The sequence below is a fragment of the Ammospiza caudacuta genome, chromosome Z (genome assembly GCF_027887145.1).
Source record: "Ammospiza caudacuta isolate bAmmCau1 chromosome Z, bAmmCau1.pri, whole genome shotgun sequence".
NCBI classification, from domain to species: domain Eukaryota; kingdom Metazoa; phylum Chordata; class Aves; order Passeriformes; family Passerellidae; genus Ammospiza; species Ammospiza caudacuta.
Genome location: NC_080632.1, coordinates 46,329,192 through 46,347,119, shown reverse-complemented (window position 1 = coordinate 46,347,119; position 17,928 = coordinate 46,329,192). Strand labels below are relative to the sequence as shown.

The 17,928-nt window shown below is 36.6% G+C and overlaps 1 protein-coding gene across 1 annotated transcript in view; it reads left to right on the top strand.

The window, feature by feature from the left end:
* Nucleotides 1-15,681, top strand: part of ARSB (arylsulfatase B) — a 63,669-nt gene extending 47,988 nt beyond the window's left edge. Inside the window, exons 7-8 of the mRNA XM_058823411.1 lie at nt 14,124-14,252; nt 14,797-15,681. Coding sequence (XP_058679394.1) covers nt 14,124-14,252; nt 14,797-15,062 — 395 coding nt within the window. The 3' untranslated portion in view covers nt 15,063-15,681. The remainder of the gene's footprint in view (nt 1-14,123; nt 14,253-14,796) is intronic.
* Nucleotides 15,682-17,928: the final 2,247 nt, after the last annotated feature.

Sequence of the window (17,928 nt, the reverse complement as noted above, 5' to 3'; positions counted from 1 at the left end):
CTTTGATAAGTGTTTGTTTTATATTGTGAAGAGAGAAAATGTTACTTAATTTAACAGTGCTATTCAAAGCTACCTTGTAATTTTGAGCTTTGATTTCCATGAGATTTTTTTGTCTTTGGTGCTTCATAAGAAGGCAAAAGTCTAAGAAGCACTAATGAATATAATAATTAAAGGTTTGTTAATGTACAACAAGCAGTGTCTAAACAAAAACAGTCTTTTCTCAAACAAGATACTCTTATATATACTTTCTTTAAAACAGTCTAAGTGACCTGCTGGGGCTTTCATATTTAACTTTTCCACTATGTTTATGAAGAGTCTAAATGTGTATTTTTGTGTGTATTTTTTGAAAATACAGTAAGTTCTAAATTTTGGCTTTATTGAATGTTACGATAAGTATCCATAACATTTTTTTCCTGCCCATTTCTCCATCTCTTCCCATTTCTCCATCCCTTCCCAAGATTTTACTTGTGTAAGTAAGAGGTAATTCAGAGACAATACAATGAAGTTGGTTCAAATCATATATCCTATGAAAGAATATTTCCTTAGAAAGAACAGTCTATACATTTGTAACATTATCCAACAAAATTAAAAACAATTGCTGCATTTTTGTGAGAAGTTACTCTAATTTCATTTTTGAGTTCATTGACTGAGATTTGCTGAAGTTCAGCAGTTATTAATACAGACCTTATGATAATTTGGAGGGTATCAAACAGATCATAGTGAGACTGGCATTTTTAGCCAGAGCTGATTATACTTTGGTTGACTGAGCAGTCTCCTGGAGGGGAGCCAAATTCACAAGCTAAATCAGCTGCTGGAAGAATATGAATTGTATTAATGCTAAGATAACAGTATGCTCTTTGCCAAAGCAATAGGGAGAAATTCTTAAAACACCAGAAGGAGTTTGCTTTGTCTTGTGCATTTCTTGATGAAAACTAAGTGACAGGCTGCTGCACAGAATCAAGTCTAGCAAAAGGTAATTCTTGTCATGAAGTTTCCTTTGTATAAAAGGCTAAAACTAAACTTGCAGTATAGCACCACCAAATTTATAGCTAATCCAAGTGAAACACAGTGCAGAGTTTTCTGTTTATGGTCAAGGTAAAATTTTAATTGGGGAACTTTTTCTAGTTGTGTTAAAGACTTTTTCTGCTTCTGTAGCTGTAGAGGAGAGAAAGTTATAAATGGAGAGTTATAAATTTTTGGAGAACAGTCATGTGTCTTCATGCTGTTAGCAAACAAATATGGCATTTTAAAAAACCTTATGTTTATAAATAAAGATATATGAAGTCCAAGTTTATCTTCCAACTGTAAAAAATATTAACTGTAACCTTTGTCTTTTAGCTTTTCTATTTCTTCATAAAATTTTCTTTGAACATATAGTCTTATCTTGTAGGTGAGAAGTTAATTCATCTGAGTGGTTTAAGATTTTAGGGAATTTAGTAATAAATTATATTACTACATTAGAGAGAGTCCAGATTTTCAGGGTATGTAAGAGACTTGATTCAATATTCATAAGTGGAAATGAAAAATGTAGTACTTGCACTTCTCTTGATATTGTAACCCGTGGTCTAGAATCTATAATAAAAAACTTCAGTCATGTTCAATATATTGCTTCCTGAAATTCAGAAGGGAAAAAAATATCTCATGTTCATGTAAAGCATGTTGGTGCTTAATTGAAAACATAAAGCCAAGAAATTAAAACAGAATGGAAATCCATTGGCATTTGTGACACAATTTGTAGGTCCATACTACTTATATTCTGTGTGCAGATGAACAATGTAGATGGTACCAATTTTTAACTGCTGAAGTGGCCTTCACTAGAAATGGTGTATTATGAAAGCTATTTCTCTGATCTTTTGTTCCTTCATTCAGCTCTCCTGCAACATTTTCTCTCTTCCCCAGATCCAGGTACTTAAAAACTGGGAAATACCAAAGGAAGTCCGGATTTTTTTTTTTGTGTGTGTGTACCATTCTGGTTTTTATGGTGTAATGTAGAGACCTGGGATTTAAAGTATTTGTAAAGTATTTGTAGACTGTCTGCAAATCAAACTGTAGGCCAGATCACTTGCAAATGAAAACCACACTGTGCCTACAGAATATTTTGCTTCTTGAATGCTTCAAAAACGCGAATATCATTGAAGTAAGATTTACTTCAGGATAGTAGAATGTTGAGAATTCATTACAAATGGTGTACCCACTAACTTTCCTTGCTTTCTTATATAAATTGAAAGTTTTATGTACACATTTGGTGTTAATGGAAATCAAAATAACCCAAACCCATCCGGTCATGCCATCACTTATTTTCTGTGTTGTCATTAATAATATTTGTATTTATTACATGATGTGAAACATAAAGTACAGACTTCCACAGAGCTGGGGAAAAATCTCTCCTGGAAGATGGGAGGTCACTGTTAAGAACTGTTTGTAACAAATGGAATAACTCAGTTGGTTAGTGCTCTTGGTGTGGCCTGGGAATTTCCTCAGGGAGAAAACTATTGGACAGTTGGAAAAATGCTGTTAGAGGAAAGTTCAGAAGATGTGGTTGTGGAAAGCAGTGCTAACCACAAAGAAGAGTTACTGGGTGGCTCCCTGAGTTTTACTGCAATAAAGTTATAGTTCATTTCTTGACTTTGTGTTTCCATGTGTGGCTCCATGTTCATGTAAAGGACAAAGTGTTTGGTTACCTGTTACCTGAGGTCTGCCTTCATTCTGCTGTTTCAGTGCTGCAGGGAAATATACTTAAGTAAACACTGTCTTGATTTTTTAGAACTTCAGTGCATGGTGACATGGGTTTTGGAGCAGGGAAAATTACTCTGGAATTCATTTTCATCTCCTTATCCATAAGGCTCAGTTTTTGGTATAATTCATGGCATTGTGTGTTCCTGTTTTCTTAAACTCTTTCTTTTGAGAATTAGTAAATCATGTATTGGCACTTTTGTTTTGATTTCTGAATCACTTACATTTGAGGAGTTGATTGAAGCTTATGTGTTGTTGCCAGAAGTGTTTGTTGCAAATGCAAATTTACAACAAAAAATTTACAACAAAAAGCCTTTCATATGACTGTTTTGTGGAAAACATTTTGTGTCTACTGAACTGTATGGATGAAGGGGAATTTAGCTTCATTTATTTGATTAAGAGGAGTTGGTAGGGTGTAAATTCCTTGTTTGTTACTGCTGATGCTTAACCAGTCTGAACCAGAGCCCAGCAGAATTAATGGAAAGGTTCCCATTTGTGTCAGGGTAGATTTTTTGAAGCTCTAACTGACTTCCCACTGTTCCACATTTGAGCATTAGTAAGGCATGGGAAGCCTGCCAATCACACAGGATTTGAGTGTATGCATGTGGCGAGATTTCTAAGAGGCTGAAGACTGCTATCATGAGGGTAATTTTTATGTGGAATTTGATAATATTTAAGAAAGTTCTTGAATTTTTTTTTTTACCTACACTTCTGCCGTTGTAGCACAAAAGTGGGGCAAGATGATTATAAGGATTTTGCATTGTCTGTTGTTAGGAAAGTAATCATGTGTGATATTTTTAATTTTTTGGATTTTCTTTTTTCTCTTCACTGGGCAACATGTAAATTAAAATTTTAAATCTTGATAATGGCATCAGATAACTTAGCTAAGAAAAGAAGCTTTTCTTTTAATGGAAGTGGTAGGAGAATGATTCAATTGCCATTTTTCTGGCAATACATACAAGATGGTGGATACAATAGGAATTCACTGGATTATTAAAATAGTATGTTGATTTTGAAGATGATAATAAAAATGCTAGAAAATAGTCTCTTTCTGTTTATGTTTCATATATAAGTGGGTTTTGGTTTGCCAGTCCCAGACTTCTGTCTGGGGATCTCCTCTGCGGTTTTTATAGCCTACTAATCAGATCACAAGAGGCAGGGTGACATATACATTACCTTACTATGGAAATAATACTCATTACTGCTTGTTGGTTTTAAGTCCTAGTGGAAGTAGTCTGCATGGTTTGGTTCAACTATTAAGCAGAATTCTACTCTGCAAGATATATGGAGTTGTTCACTTGTCTCTAATAAAAACATTTTTACAAAATAAGGAAAATTTTTAGATGTCTTACAGTTTAATCTCAGCAGAATTTGAACATCTAATTTATTGCCTTGGGACTTACCATTGCCAGGTGACACTACCTTTTGAAAGCCTGTCTGTTAAGAGTGAGAGTCTTCACTGAGCTGATAGCCAGTATGCACAAGATTGAATTATTTTAAATTATTTACAATATCTTTTTTTTTGTAACATATGCATAAGTGCCACTTCATTCCCCAAAGCTTCCTGACAGCCAGCGCTTGTTTCTGTAGTTCAGTAGTTTCTTGCTGTCTGCTGTGTGGTGCAGTCTTGTTGTCTGCTGTGTGGTGCTGTGTCCCTCACTCTGGGGCTGTGTCTGACAGAAACTCATGATGGGAGCTTCTTGTCACGCCTGTAGCTCTGTGTGTGTTCCTTCAGCCTCTGTTGGTTGAGATAAGCCTGACAACATGAGTGCTTGCAGTGATCCACCCAAGAGTCTCTGAACACAAACAGGGCTTTGTTGCATTGCTGTCTGAGTGAGAATTGTGCTTACTGATAAAATGCAATCTTTTTTATCACCTTTATAACCTGGAGGTAAGGATGTCAAGGGACTGGCAGCTCAGAGAGTTGTCCTAGCTGTTCTGATAGTTGAGATGTAATTAAAAGATTTTAAAAGTGATAGAATAACATGGAGATTTTCTGTGTAACAGCTCTGGTGTGGTTCAAAAAATAAAACACCAATCCATTTTGTTCAGAAAACATAATGTTGTCCCATTGGAACATGGCCATTTCCAGCCAAAGCAGACAATGAATTTCCTAAGTACAGAATTTATGTCTCACTCAGAGTTTCAGCATGTTTGAGTTTTCCTCACTGTGGCTACACGCTGTGCAGTAGTGCCACTCTGTATGGTAGGTGATATCTAGTTAGGCCAGGTAGAGGCTGAAGTTACCCTGAAAAATACTAAAAACTACCTAGGTCATGGGATTTCACTCAGGATACTTCATGAGATAACTTACTACTTACTATGTAGTAAGTTCAAAGTACTCAAAGTATTTGGCCTGCATGTTTAAATGATATATCCCCTGTCACTTTAAACAATAAAGTTTTGATATATGATTGCATTTGGCCAATGTTATACAGGATGGGAGGGAGCAGAAGCAACATGGTCCCCGGAGTTCCTTCGAAAATGCAAATTTAATTAAGTAGAATGTACATCTACCAGAGGTGTTCTACTCACAAGGGATTGCATACCACCTAACCTTGCAAGTGGTTTCTGAACTTTCTCAGTCTTGTTTTTGAGATCGGAAGACCAAAACTACAATTTTCCAGTTGCATGGGGCTTTTTGCTTTGTTAACAAGTCCTTTTCTAATAATTCCTTTCACTCAGTTCTCTTTTTGTACAACACTGACATAATTCTAAAAAAGTGTCAGCTCAATCTGTTGTGATTCCAGGGTTTCACTCTTGATTATGAGAGTCACAAAGTCCATCATTTTATATGTTTATATGAATTTCAGATTATTTTTTCACACATGCATCATTTTACCTGCATCTATGTTAAAAATCACTATTTTTATATATTAATGCCTACTACCCAGCCTCATAGAGGCCTTCTGTCATCCTTCGCAGCCAGCTTCTGGTAACTTGTCATCATTCACAGACTGTTGTCTCACTGTTCGTTTGCTTTTCCAGGTCATTTGGAATATGTTTAGTGCTACACGTCCCAGCACAAATTCCTTTAGGAAACCAGTGGTGGTCTCTCCAGTGTGAAATTGAAACTGGTTTTGTTTCCTGGTTTTTTAGGTGCTTTTCTATTCACGTGAGAATCTTTCTCTCTTTTCCTATTATTGCTTAGTTTCTTGACCTACATGGTCATGTGGTATGAGAAGTAAATTTTTGCTCTATGTGGATCATGTTATCTGTTATTCAAGTACTTGAGTGGAGTAACCAAAAATATTCTAGGGAATGTTGCATAGCCAGACAAAATTTTGTACTGAAATAGTTGTCTTGAGAACTACAGAGAAAAATTTTAGTAATAAGGAAATATCTAGGGAATTTCTTTGTGCAGTAGACACTACAAACTGCAAGGCTGCAGTTGAGACATCCAGCATAATATGTCCATACACTTGTGTCCCTGGAAATAATGATGATATTTCTACTTGGGCTGAATGCTCTTTAATGTGATTTACACCTGCAAAGCAATAGCACCTGTTTACTATTTGTTCAGATGTATTTTTTATTTAGACTGCAAAGAGTGTGAGCCACTTAAAATCTTAATTCACCCTGGGTTTGGTGGCTTTTCTTAATACAGACTTTTCAGTCTTTGCTGTCAAGCAGGTTGCAGTTAAGCTTGGAGCCTTTTGTGTTTATTTTCCTTGTCATACTGCTGCTACATTATATTATCAGAAATAGAAGTTTAACTACAGAGAATGCTGTTATTTTTCATTTTTCCTTTGGGAAATGTACGGAGAAAGGTAGATAACTTCTAACATCCTTGTTTTGCAGATGAAGAAATAATGGTAGAAGCTTCATTTGCTTCTGTTTTCCTTAAAGGACACTGATTATATGCAGCTGCTTATAAAAGAATGTTTTTGTTACTGTGTAGGATATTGGAAAATTGTAGGCATGGCCACTCTGATATTCACTTAGCTGTTCAGATTACTCTTTGGTCAGGGCTCTGGCTCACAAATAAATAATAAATTAATGTTCCTTTGTCTTTCTCCAAAATTGTTCCTCAGTACCCAACATTGCCTCCCCACATGCTTGTATTTTAGACCACAGTGTACAGAAATACAGCATGCTTCAAGCATTTGGGCACTTTAAGTTTTGTGGTCAGGACCTTGCTAAGTGGCATGTTAGAGAGAACTGTGTACTCTTTGATCTCTTACCAGCCAAGAAAACTTGTTCTCGACATCAGTCATTTTCATCATCTTAATCATACACTGAAGGGAGTATATTTTATTTTTAGATGTACTCTCTATTTATGTTGCCATACTTTTAAGTTTCTACCAATTGCTTGAGCTGGTCTCAGTGGATGAAAGAAGGAAAGCTAGAGGAATGGGAAGAGTAATTGATCTATGTTTATTAGTCCTGCAAAATACCATTAATATTGATATAGAATATGTATAGTCCTTCTTTTAAATCATGGCTGAAGATTTACACTTTATTTAGTTTATCTTCTTCCTTCTGACAGTTAAAAACTAGATATCAATGTTTGAATGAGTATACACTTATGAAACTAATTATATTTAATAAAATGTTACCAAAAATTTGTGTTTTAAATTAACTTTAAAAGCAAGCCTTTCTTTAAAAAGCAGGTCAGACTGTATGTTTTATTTTCTTTGATTTGTGAATTTGCACAATGTGGGTGGGGACTATCCTCAACTGTTTTTATAAATAACAGTTACATGGTACTTGGACTATTTGCTTAGCAAAGTAAAAAGCAAAGGATTGAAGTGAATAATATGAAATATTTGCAAAGAAACTTACGGGTCTGAATTTTCCAGCCCTCCTATCATGTTGCAGTGGCTTTTTGCTGTTGCCTGTACTAATTTTGGTTTTAGTTGCATTAGGAAAACTTTTTTCTATTATTTGCTCTTGATTGAATATTAAATATTTTAGAGATTATCAGTGAAACTGTTGAAAACATCAAAAGACTTAAACAGATAAACAAAGTGGATTTATAGTCTCCACACAGGAAGATGAGAGCTTCTGATAGGCAGCTAAAGCTGTAAAATGCAGTAAAACTGGATCAACCCTTCTTTTCTTCTATTACCATGTAGCATTGCAGGCATGAAAGGATGATGAAGTTGTTTTGGTTTGCAGCAGTAGAAGAAGAATTTAAAAGGTTTTGAGTTGTACAGAAAATAAATGGATTTTCAGACATTTTTGTGATTTTCATGGTAGTCAGATAAATTCATATTTTTTAATTTTAGATAAGTTTTGGTAGGTAACTAGGATTATATGAGCCAAGAAACAGATGATTGATTCTGAAGCATACATTGATCAGAAGGGTAGAAATGTGAAAACATTTTGCTTCCTATTTTCCACCTCCAGAAATCATTGCCCAGTTGGATAGATGAACTAATGAATTAAGCAGAAGGCTGCTGTAAGTGTATGCAAAAATATGTAGGAAGACAGTTTTTTTTTCCTGGAAGGGCTACCCTCCTAACATAAATGATATGTTAAGTCAGGAGTACGCATGGGATACTGAATGAGGTCAGAGAGCTTTTATGAAAGGTGTGGAGGAATAAAACAGGGCTAAGCACATTGCAGCATTTTTTATGAGCTTCCCTATGCTTAGGAAGTGAAGTGCAAAACCGATTGCCAGGCCAAGTAAGAAGTTTTGGTTAATCTTTTCTGTTTTATGTTGAATCTTCTGTTAGTAACCATGTCTTGGGACACACCTCAGTATGGCAACACCTGTCATCTTGTAACATTTCTGTAAATTGTAGGGACTTTTCTAAAGTTTAAAATGGTATGAATAAAGCAGGAAATAATGTAGTTGTCAGATTCTGATTTCAATGTGAATCCATTATTTCAATTACTGTCCTCTTGATTTATGTTCTGGTGTAAGTGAAAAAACAGCCCTAAGGAAATAACTGACCTGTCTGCACACACTGATCTGTGCATTGGAAGTCATTGCTAGTCCAAATTAATATTATCATTGCTTTATTCTACACCTCCTTTAAAGAATAGCACTCTAAGTAAACTAGAGGATGTGCTAAAAATTACTTATGGTGTTCATGGATTTGTGAAATCATAGTTAAACCTGAATCTGAGTCATATATACATAGGGAGGAGGGCAACCAAGGTGCAGGAAGACTTCAAGTGCAAGACTTGGGATGAGTGGCTGAGGTCACTCGGTTTGCTCAGCTTGGAGAAGGCTGGGGGTGACCTCAGGGCAGCCTGCAGCTTCCTCAAGGGGGAAAGCAGAGGGGCTGGTGCTGATCCCCTCTCTCTGTGACTGCTGACAGGGCCTGAGCGGATGGAACGAAACTGCATCAGGGGAAGCTCACACTGGGCATTATGGAAAGGCTCTTCACCTAAACAGGCTGCCCAGGGAGTGCCACAGCTCCATGCCTGTCAGAGCGCATGGAGCATCTGTGTAACTGTCTTGGTCACATGGTTTAGTTTGGGGTAGTCCTGTGAGGAGAAGAGCGTTGGAGTCTATGGTCCGCATGAGTCCTTTACTACTTGAGATATGCTATGGTGCTGTGATTCTCTACTTAGTTTTGGTGGAAATTTTGACCCTTTCAGTTGGATAGCTGAACTAATGAATTAAGCAGAAGGTTGCTGTAAGTATATGCAAAAATATGTAGGAAAACAGGGTTTTTTTTCTGGAAGAGCTGCCGTCCTAACATAAATGTTGTTTTAAATCAGAAGTATACATGGGATACTGAATGAGGTCAGTTGTATGTACATTCATACAACTTTTATTATATTAATCCTTGCATACTGGGATTAATATAATAAAAGTTGTATGAATGTACTTCAATATAGCACTCTTTGTTAATTTTTTATTTGCCTCTTCTGAACTGAAAGTAATTTGGTAGCACATCTTGTATAAGACCACACCAAAAATCTGTCCAGTTCATTGTCCTGAGAGTAGCAGTTATATAGCACAAAGTACATGAGGGCAAGCACATAAATACACCTCTCTTGTGTGGCCCCCATGGGCTGCTCTTAATCTTTAGGCTGGGATTTTGGATGTAATAATAATTCTTGAGGGATTTTTGTTCCACTTTGTGAATCCTTTCATTATGCAACCTGCATTAACTTTTGGCACCCGCAGCATTCCGTGTAAAGGAATTCCATACCTGGGTTTGGTTTATAATTAGGTAATATATATTATCATTTATTTTCAATACATGACATCTTAATTTATTCAATACTCTTGTTGGGAAAGACTTGTTGTTCCTTACTCAGGTTCCCCTGGCCACGCGATTTCTTAGACCTCTGCCCTTTCTCTTGTCTGTTGACCATTTTTGAGGATAAAGAGTCCTATTTACTCAGTCATTCTTCACATGGAAATTGTTCCATAGATTTAGTCTTCCTTGTCCCAGGTCTTTGTATCTTGCATGGCTTTTCTGTGTCTGTTTCATAACATGGGAGCCAAAACTGCACAGTACACCATGTGAGGCACAAGAAGGATCTCAGTGGTGGCATAGTGTCCTGTTTGTTGCCAATTTTAGTATTGGGATTGCTTTTCTGGACAGCCTCTGTACCATACTTGTTCATTAAAGGTAAAAATTTGCAACAAAGTTTAAAGGTTAAACTTTGCAAACACTTCCCTAAATAGCAGTAGCTAGTTCAGAGCACATGCTGTTATGTATGTGGAGTGTTGGCTTTTCCCCGCCATCTTCATTACTTTCCCTTTTGTTGTACTTATATTTGTGCATTAGCAAGACTTAGTGCACTGAAAGATTGTTCACTTTTCCAGGTCCAGGGTATTCTCTAGTCAACAGTCAGGATATTACTTATGTACTTATCGAGTAGTAAATTTTCCAACTTTCTGCCTGAAGAGTATGCCATGGAATATTCAAATTATCAAAATGGCCATTATTTCTGCAAAAGTAGCCCACATTTTGACTGATGCTTTCTGAGCATCTTGTGCAGATTTTTCAGAGTTAATGACATTGGCCTTTGAAAAAATTAAATTTCTTGAAGTCGCAGGTTAGCTGTTGAAAATTACATAGGATTTTTCATCCTAATTTGAAATATATATGTGTATAGAAACAATGTATGATAACAGAAGTAAAACAACTAAACTGAAATTTCTGTAAAGGGCAAAGGGCCAGACTTCTAAAGTATTTACTTTTGTGGTTAGCGAGAGTTGGCCACCTCAACTCCTTTAAAAATCTGATCCTGAAACCATTTTTAAGACTGTCAATATAAAGGATATCTGGAACTATGCTATAAACTCCAAAATCATCTGCCAAGGGCAATGTCTTCTGAGAGACATTTATATCTCTTTTACTATAGAGATATAAAAGCTGTTTGAATACTAATTACTCTGAAGTAATTAGAATAATTCATTTTAGCATTAAATATTTGAAAATAAATATCTGAATGAAAGGTCACTGCTTTCTTAACTAATACAAGTTTTGTCATTTCCCAAGAGACTACTTAAAAAAGAAATATAGCTGCTGCTGAGGCTCCAAAGCTGAGCTTCAGGAAACAGTAGCTTCTGTTTGACAATAATAAAGTTCATGGGAAAGGCTGTGAGACTTTCTTTCAAGGTAAAAACAAAGGCTTATTTCATTAGCCACTGATACACTGATCCAATAGTAAAAAAGTAAAATGTTTAGCCTCTACACAAGCAAAAGCATCACATTTTTTAATATATAAATCTGTAAGGAGAGTATACAGACCTACGAAGCCTGGCTTAATTACAGAGCTTAGTAAAAGGCATCTGTCCTTTGACTGCAGAATAGTCCACAGGGCCGTTGTTCCTGTCAACCATAATGGAAAAAAATAAATAAAACCTCCCCCACAATATAGAACAAATGCAGAAAAAAACCTGCTTAGATGTTATGGGAGTGAACATTTTGTCTTGAAAAGGAAACAAAACCAATATGACTTTTTCAGTCTGCGAAATCAGAAAAGCGATCCCTGTAAAAGAAGAGAAGGAGGAAGATGGGTAAATGCAGGAGGAGGAATATCTGAGTTTAAGCTGCAAGTCATAGGATGGGAAGAAAAGAATTCATATCAAGCAAAATTTTTATTATATACTTATAATACTTCTGTGTCTGGTGCTTATGTAATGTAATAAACTGACAGTCCTGTAAGTATCCTTGTAGAGAGCATCTGAACAAACATCAGTCTGTGTTCCATGACCAATACATCCAGTCAGATGAAAGTTGACTTGTACTGTCTGGAAAGCAGTGCACTTCCCTGAATAATAGACAGTATATTTCTTTGGCACAAAACAAGTGCTTGCAATGGGTGAATTAACCTGACCGACAGAGTTCTGTTTATAACAGCTCAACATGAGGGAATTTATCCATTTTTCTCTAAGAAAGTTTGCTGTATTTCACAGTATTTCACCAAATAACTTGAGCTTCATTCTCTGGTAAAAGCATTTTTTTCATTTAGGAGTATAGTTTTATTACCTGGACCAAATTAGAGTGTTTAAAAACTATTTTATCTCCTTGAATCTTATTTTGAGTCTCATATATGGCATTCTAAGGATATTTTGCAAAGTATATCTAAAAATACAATCTTTCATACCATTTATTTGAAGTGTTTTAAATAGTTTATCTTGTCTAATATTGTAGTTCCACATATACTGTATGTAGCTCATCAAGCAGAAGCATATTCTTCATGATAAACTTTAAAATCAGAAATGCAGCTTCACAAAATTTTATCTTTAGACCAAGCCTTGACATTGTAGTTTTGAGACATAAGGTTTAAAAAGCATGATTCTCTTTTTTGACCTGCCGAATGTCTTTCATCATGCTTAAGAAAGTAAATGGCAAAGGGGAGTAGTTGAGGAGGAGTAGCAAAGCAAATGACAGAAAAACACATAACAAAATGATGTTGAAAAGTAAGCAGAATTAATCTTTAAACTGTTTCATATTTTCTATGGAGATCACATGGCTGTGTGAGGATTTATCTTCCAGAAGAAATTCTGCTGGGGTTACTTAGGAGGTTTTCCTTGTTTTGAGGTTTATTTTCTATTTTAGATCAGCTTCAGTGCTTCTTGATCTAAGATGAACTGAGTCTTCCCCAGTCTGTGTATGCATACTCCAAAAAGTAGCCCCTTTTATATCCTTATTCCTCATCCTATATCCTTACAATCTGGGAACATTATACAAGTCTGATGTAGATGGGGAACTTGGGTATGCACAAATCTGTTTATTAAAGAAAATAAACTCAAAGTGTAAAGTCCAGCAAGAAAATAGAAACTCTGCAAATCCTTCTTTAAAAATGGAGAAATTGTGTCTAGCATTTCCTTTCCCAAATTTCTGTTCTTCTTTCCATTAGATGTGTATTTGCTCCACTGTGTTCTGCAGAATTTACTCTTTTTAGAAATACCTAGTTCTGCTTCCTATTGGCTCTTACATGACCATTGTAGATCTCATGGATTCTCATAAAAAAATCTGTCTGCTGAGTCCTTCAGATTCCCTAAACTGATTGAAAACCATCTCCTTTGGAAAGAAGCTAGAAAATCAACATTGGTTTTTCTCCATCTTCGAATGTGTCTTCTAGTCTGATTAAAGTTGCCTTCTGGTAGTCATTGGTAAACTGTTATCAGCTGATACAGTTAATATAAGACTTCTAGATGTTATGTCTTGAATGCCTATTTTATTTAGGAAGGGTGACATGGAAGTTGGTTTGGATGCTCCTGGGCTGTCTGTCTGACTTGCTTCCTGCCTGTTGGTTTCAATAGCAAAGTGACTCCTATCATCCCTGGACAATGCATTTTAATTATTTTTACTGAGCTCCCTCCTATAAGGAGCTTCAGGTTCTCTATTGAGAGGGAATGTGTGCATAGTTGACATTTCAGTTTTCAATAGTGTCAGAATATGGGAACACATCATACACAGCTCCTCCAGAGACAGTATGAAGATGTGCCAAAGAAGAAGCTTGCTGATTTTTGTGAACACAGCCAGCTCAGCCCAAAGGGACAGCTCTCTGTTTTGGTCAGAACCTGGGACTTCTTCCCTGAAGTGACCTAAGAGAATTTGCAGTAGTAACATTGATCTCAGGAGATCTTTTGATCCTATATTCCTCCCTGGAAAAAGATTCAGGCACTTTTATGACCAAATTTAGCAATTCCAATTTTGAGTGTTCTTAATACAGATACATGAGATACACATATAATACCTGTGTACAAAATGAATCCAGTTATTTGAACTCAGCTGTGACATTTTACTTACCATTCCACTGGCAAGTTTTTAAAATGGAGTTCAAGTTCAGAGTTAAATACATCCATTGATTCATAGTACAGATCTTTGCATATATATATATACAAGAAATTATCCAGTAGGGAAAAATAAATGGGTGATACTGCTTTCTTTTCCAACAGAGTTCTAAAAATTACCTCATGAATATGCAATGTTCCTAACTTAGTTTATTGTATGATTAAGGTCTTGGCATTGATAAGAGGACATCTTTACCACAGAGCAATTCTTCTCCTTGGGATGATTCACTTTTCAATATATCCATACATGCGGCAATAAGACATGGAAAATGGAAGTTACTAACTGGATATCCAGGTAACAAAATACCTCCTTTTTGTACAGTGTATCCTATCTCCCACCCACGACAAACAATTTAATTTTGTTTCATATGTATAGAAATTCTCCTAACTTCTTAGGTTTTTGACCCCATGCAAAGATCTAGAATGAGCACTTCTAAAATACAAACTATGTATTTTTTTCATTTTCCAAATATTTTGTCTGCAACTTACTTAAACTGTAGGGAAAAAACTTATAGAATATCTCAAGTTGGAAGGGATCCATAAGGATCATAACATCCAAGAAGAAGGACCACTGAATTAATTAATTGATATGAAATAAAGTTACATTGAATTTTGGATCTCAGTGGTGCAGTGGTTTTTTGCATAAATGAGACTCCTATTTAGGTAGCCCTGCCCTAGAGAGACTCTGGTGCAGAACTAAAGTTAAGGTCTGCAGCAACTGTCACTGTACAGGGGCTTGTCAAGAGACCTAGTGAATTAATCAATTGTAGCAAAACTGTGTCTCCACACTCCTGCTCTGTATCTCAGAAGTGACCCTTGGTCTGTTTCTGTTCCTGTAGGCTGCAGTCATTGGTTCCCTCCACCATCCTTGTACAATGAGTCACAGATTCAGTCGTCTGAGCCATCAACAAAGAGACTTTGGCTGTTTGATATTGTTCATGACCCTGAAGAGAAAAATGATGTGTCTGAAAAATACCCTCATGTAGTGGAAAAACTGCTCTCACGGCTTCAGCATTATCACAAACGTTCAGTGCCTGTGTTCTACCCTGATGAGGATCCCGCCTGTGATCCAGCAGCAACCGGGGTTTGGGGTCCTTGGGCATAGTGCATTTTGCACCCTGCATAAAACCTCTGTAGCAGAGTCTGGTTTATGGACTCAGAGTCCTAGTGACATAGTTTGTACTGTCTTTAATGAGCTGTTGCTAACTGTGAGCTTATTCTTTGAATAATTCAGTATTTCTTATTCTTGATCTGTTGGGAATCTTATTTTAGTCTTTTCCCACTCTCTCATTCCCAACAATTATATGTGAAATGTTTGGGGATTTTTTTTTAATATTCTTTGTCTGGAATATACTTCTAGTGTAGAAGATAAACATTGTCTCCTTCCTTGAAAGAAATTGAAAAGAATTGAATTCCTTGTCAGGAATCATGGCAGCAGGGACATCCATAAATAATCAGTCTTGTGGAGTATACTGAATGCTGGTTTCATGCTTGTCCAGAAGACAAATTCTGCTGAAAGTTATTATAAATCTGTATTGGCATAAATTTTTTTGCCTTTTGCATGTACTTCCATCCAGAAAAGGGAAGAGTAAAAAAAGAAAACCTCATAAATACAACAACATCTCTATTTCTTGTTCCTTCTAATGTATCAAACCAGAGTAGAGAGTGGTGATCAACTGGAGTGCAGGGCTGTCAGGTAGAAGGATCTTGACAGGCTGAAAAAATGGGTGAATAAAGATTTAATGAATTTCTAGAGTTGCAATTGGGCTGGACGAGCTGCATTCAGGAGTTCATGCTTGGCCATGACCAGATGGAAAGCATTTTCATGGGGAAAACATCTAGGCATTCTTCTGGACAATAATTAGGACAAGAGTTGCCATTTTCTCTCTAGATGAAGAAAAGTAACTCATTGTTGTTCCATATAAGAGAATGTAGCCAGCAGCTAGGGGTTGTCTTAATTCTCTTCTATCAGTGCTACAGCACAGCATCACATTTTGAGCTTCCCTATACAGGAAAAGTATTGGCATGTTGGAGTTAGTTCAGTGGAGAACTATGAATATGATCATGGGAAAGGATAAAGAAATGGGTAAGTTTATGGTGGTGAGAAGAAGGGAAGTTGCTACCTTCAGCTACCTAATGTGAGAGCATAGAGAAGAGGAAGTAGGACTCTTCTCAGAGGCGCACAAAGATGAAAAGCACAGAGGGAACATATGGAGTTCCAATGCAATATAAGGAAAGGAAAAGAAAATCACACCCTGAGTTTAATTAAATATGGGAAATGTGGCAAGCCTAATCCTAGGCATCTTCAGTCTTTGGTTGGAGAAGATTCTGAACAATTCTATCCCTGAAGCTGGATCAAATTTGAAGTTGACCTGGTTTGCAGAGGTGGTGAGGAGCAACCAGTGACCTCCAAAGGCCCCTCTCTGCAAGAATTGCTCAACGATTCTGTGATGAACAAAACCTTACTTTTATTATCTGCCTGGTAAGTACCCTGTCTTTATTACCACAGTGGAGTCTGTTTTCATCCTGAAGTGGGCTCAGAGCCATGAAGAAACCAAGCCAAGCAACATTTCTCAGTTAGTCATCAAATTGATGCAAGATAACCTGCCAGCTCTCTATTAGTGTCTGAGACCCTGAGTTCTGGTACAGTTTCTCAGTGTCCTTGGCTAAGTTCTCAGGATGCAGAGCTCAATCTGTCATCATCTCCAGAAAGCAGGAATCTAATTGCCTTTTTCCTGGCTCCAGGACCAACTCATATAAATTGCACTAAAATTTTGCAAAACTTCCCAATTTTCTCTTGGGAGACTTATGCTAATTGTTAGCAAATAGATTAATGAAGAGAAAGGCTTGAAAAAAATCTGTGCATTAAAAAAAAAAAAAATGAAGTCTGAAAAAAAGATGAAACAAGAAAACTGAAAATGCATATGCTTTCTAATACAGCTGATTCACCACTACACTGTCTTTAATCTTGAGAGCTTGTCTTTTCTACCTTTGATGTTTTTTCTATGAGTGGAAGTGAAGATAAAATTCTCCAGAAACCTGTTCAGCTTTTTATCTTTCTCCCAAAGAGCTTTATGTTTCTCTCACTCCTTTGTCACTTCTGCTCCTTTATATCAGTTTTTTTTTCTATTCTATTTCATTCACTATCTTCAGCCTTGAAGACAAAGAGAAATGTAGGTTCAGAAAAAGTAATTCTCATATAATAGACAATATATTTTCTCTGTGGTTTAATTGGATACATTCCTATGGAATCCTGTTTCAGACAGTTTCAATTTCCTTCTCCATTCATCCATCAGTGGCTGAAAGCAAATGGTTGCAGCAGGATATGACAAGGCAAGCTCTTCAGATTGGTCCTCACCTTCTAAACAGTCACTCAGTGCCTCAAAAACCAGTTTCTCTTCCATTAGGTTGCACCAGCCTTTCCACTGGGGCCCTTGGGCATAGTGCCCAGCCTTGCAAATACTTTCTAAGCTGTTGGTATTCACACAGACATGCATTTCCACAGCTTATCTAGACACTGGGAGAATCATCTGATTGTTACCTACCTCCAGGTAATTTATATTTTCATTGGTAAAACTTACCTGCTGTGACAAAAGCTCTTACTATACTACAGTTAGCAACTTTCATATGAACTAATTTATTTAAAATATTAAATTAAAAACACTATACATTCTGTAGAAGCAGTTTCCAAACTGGTACCTGATCATATCTCCTTCCATTTCATGAAATACATTTAGGCTTTTCTTTCTGTCATGTGGCTCTTCACTCAGTTCCTGCTCAGGCTTTAGCTAACACACAGCTCATTTGTTGAGACCTGATGTTGTTGGGACCAGTGCTGTGAGATCTGAGAGAGCAACACGTAGGAAGCCTACAGGAGGGGCTCAGGTCATTATGAAGACATTACTCGTCTGCTACAGACATAATGCTTCCTACTGATGGTCAGTTCCTTCAGAATCCACTAACTTAGGGGA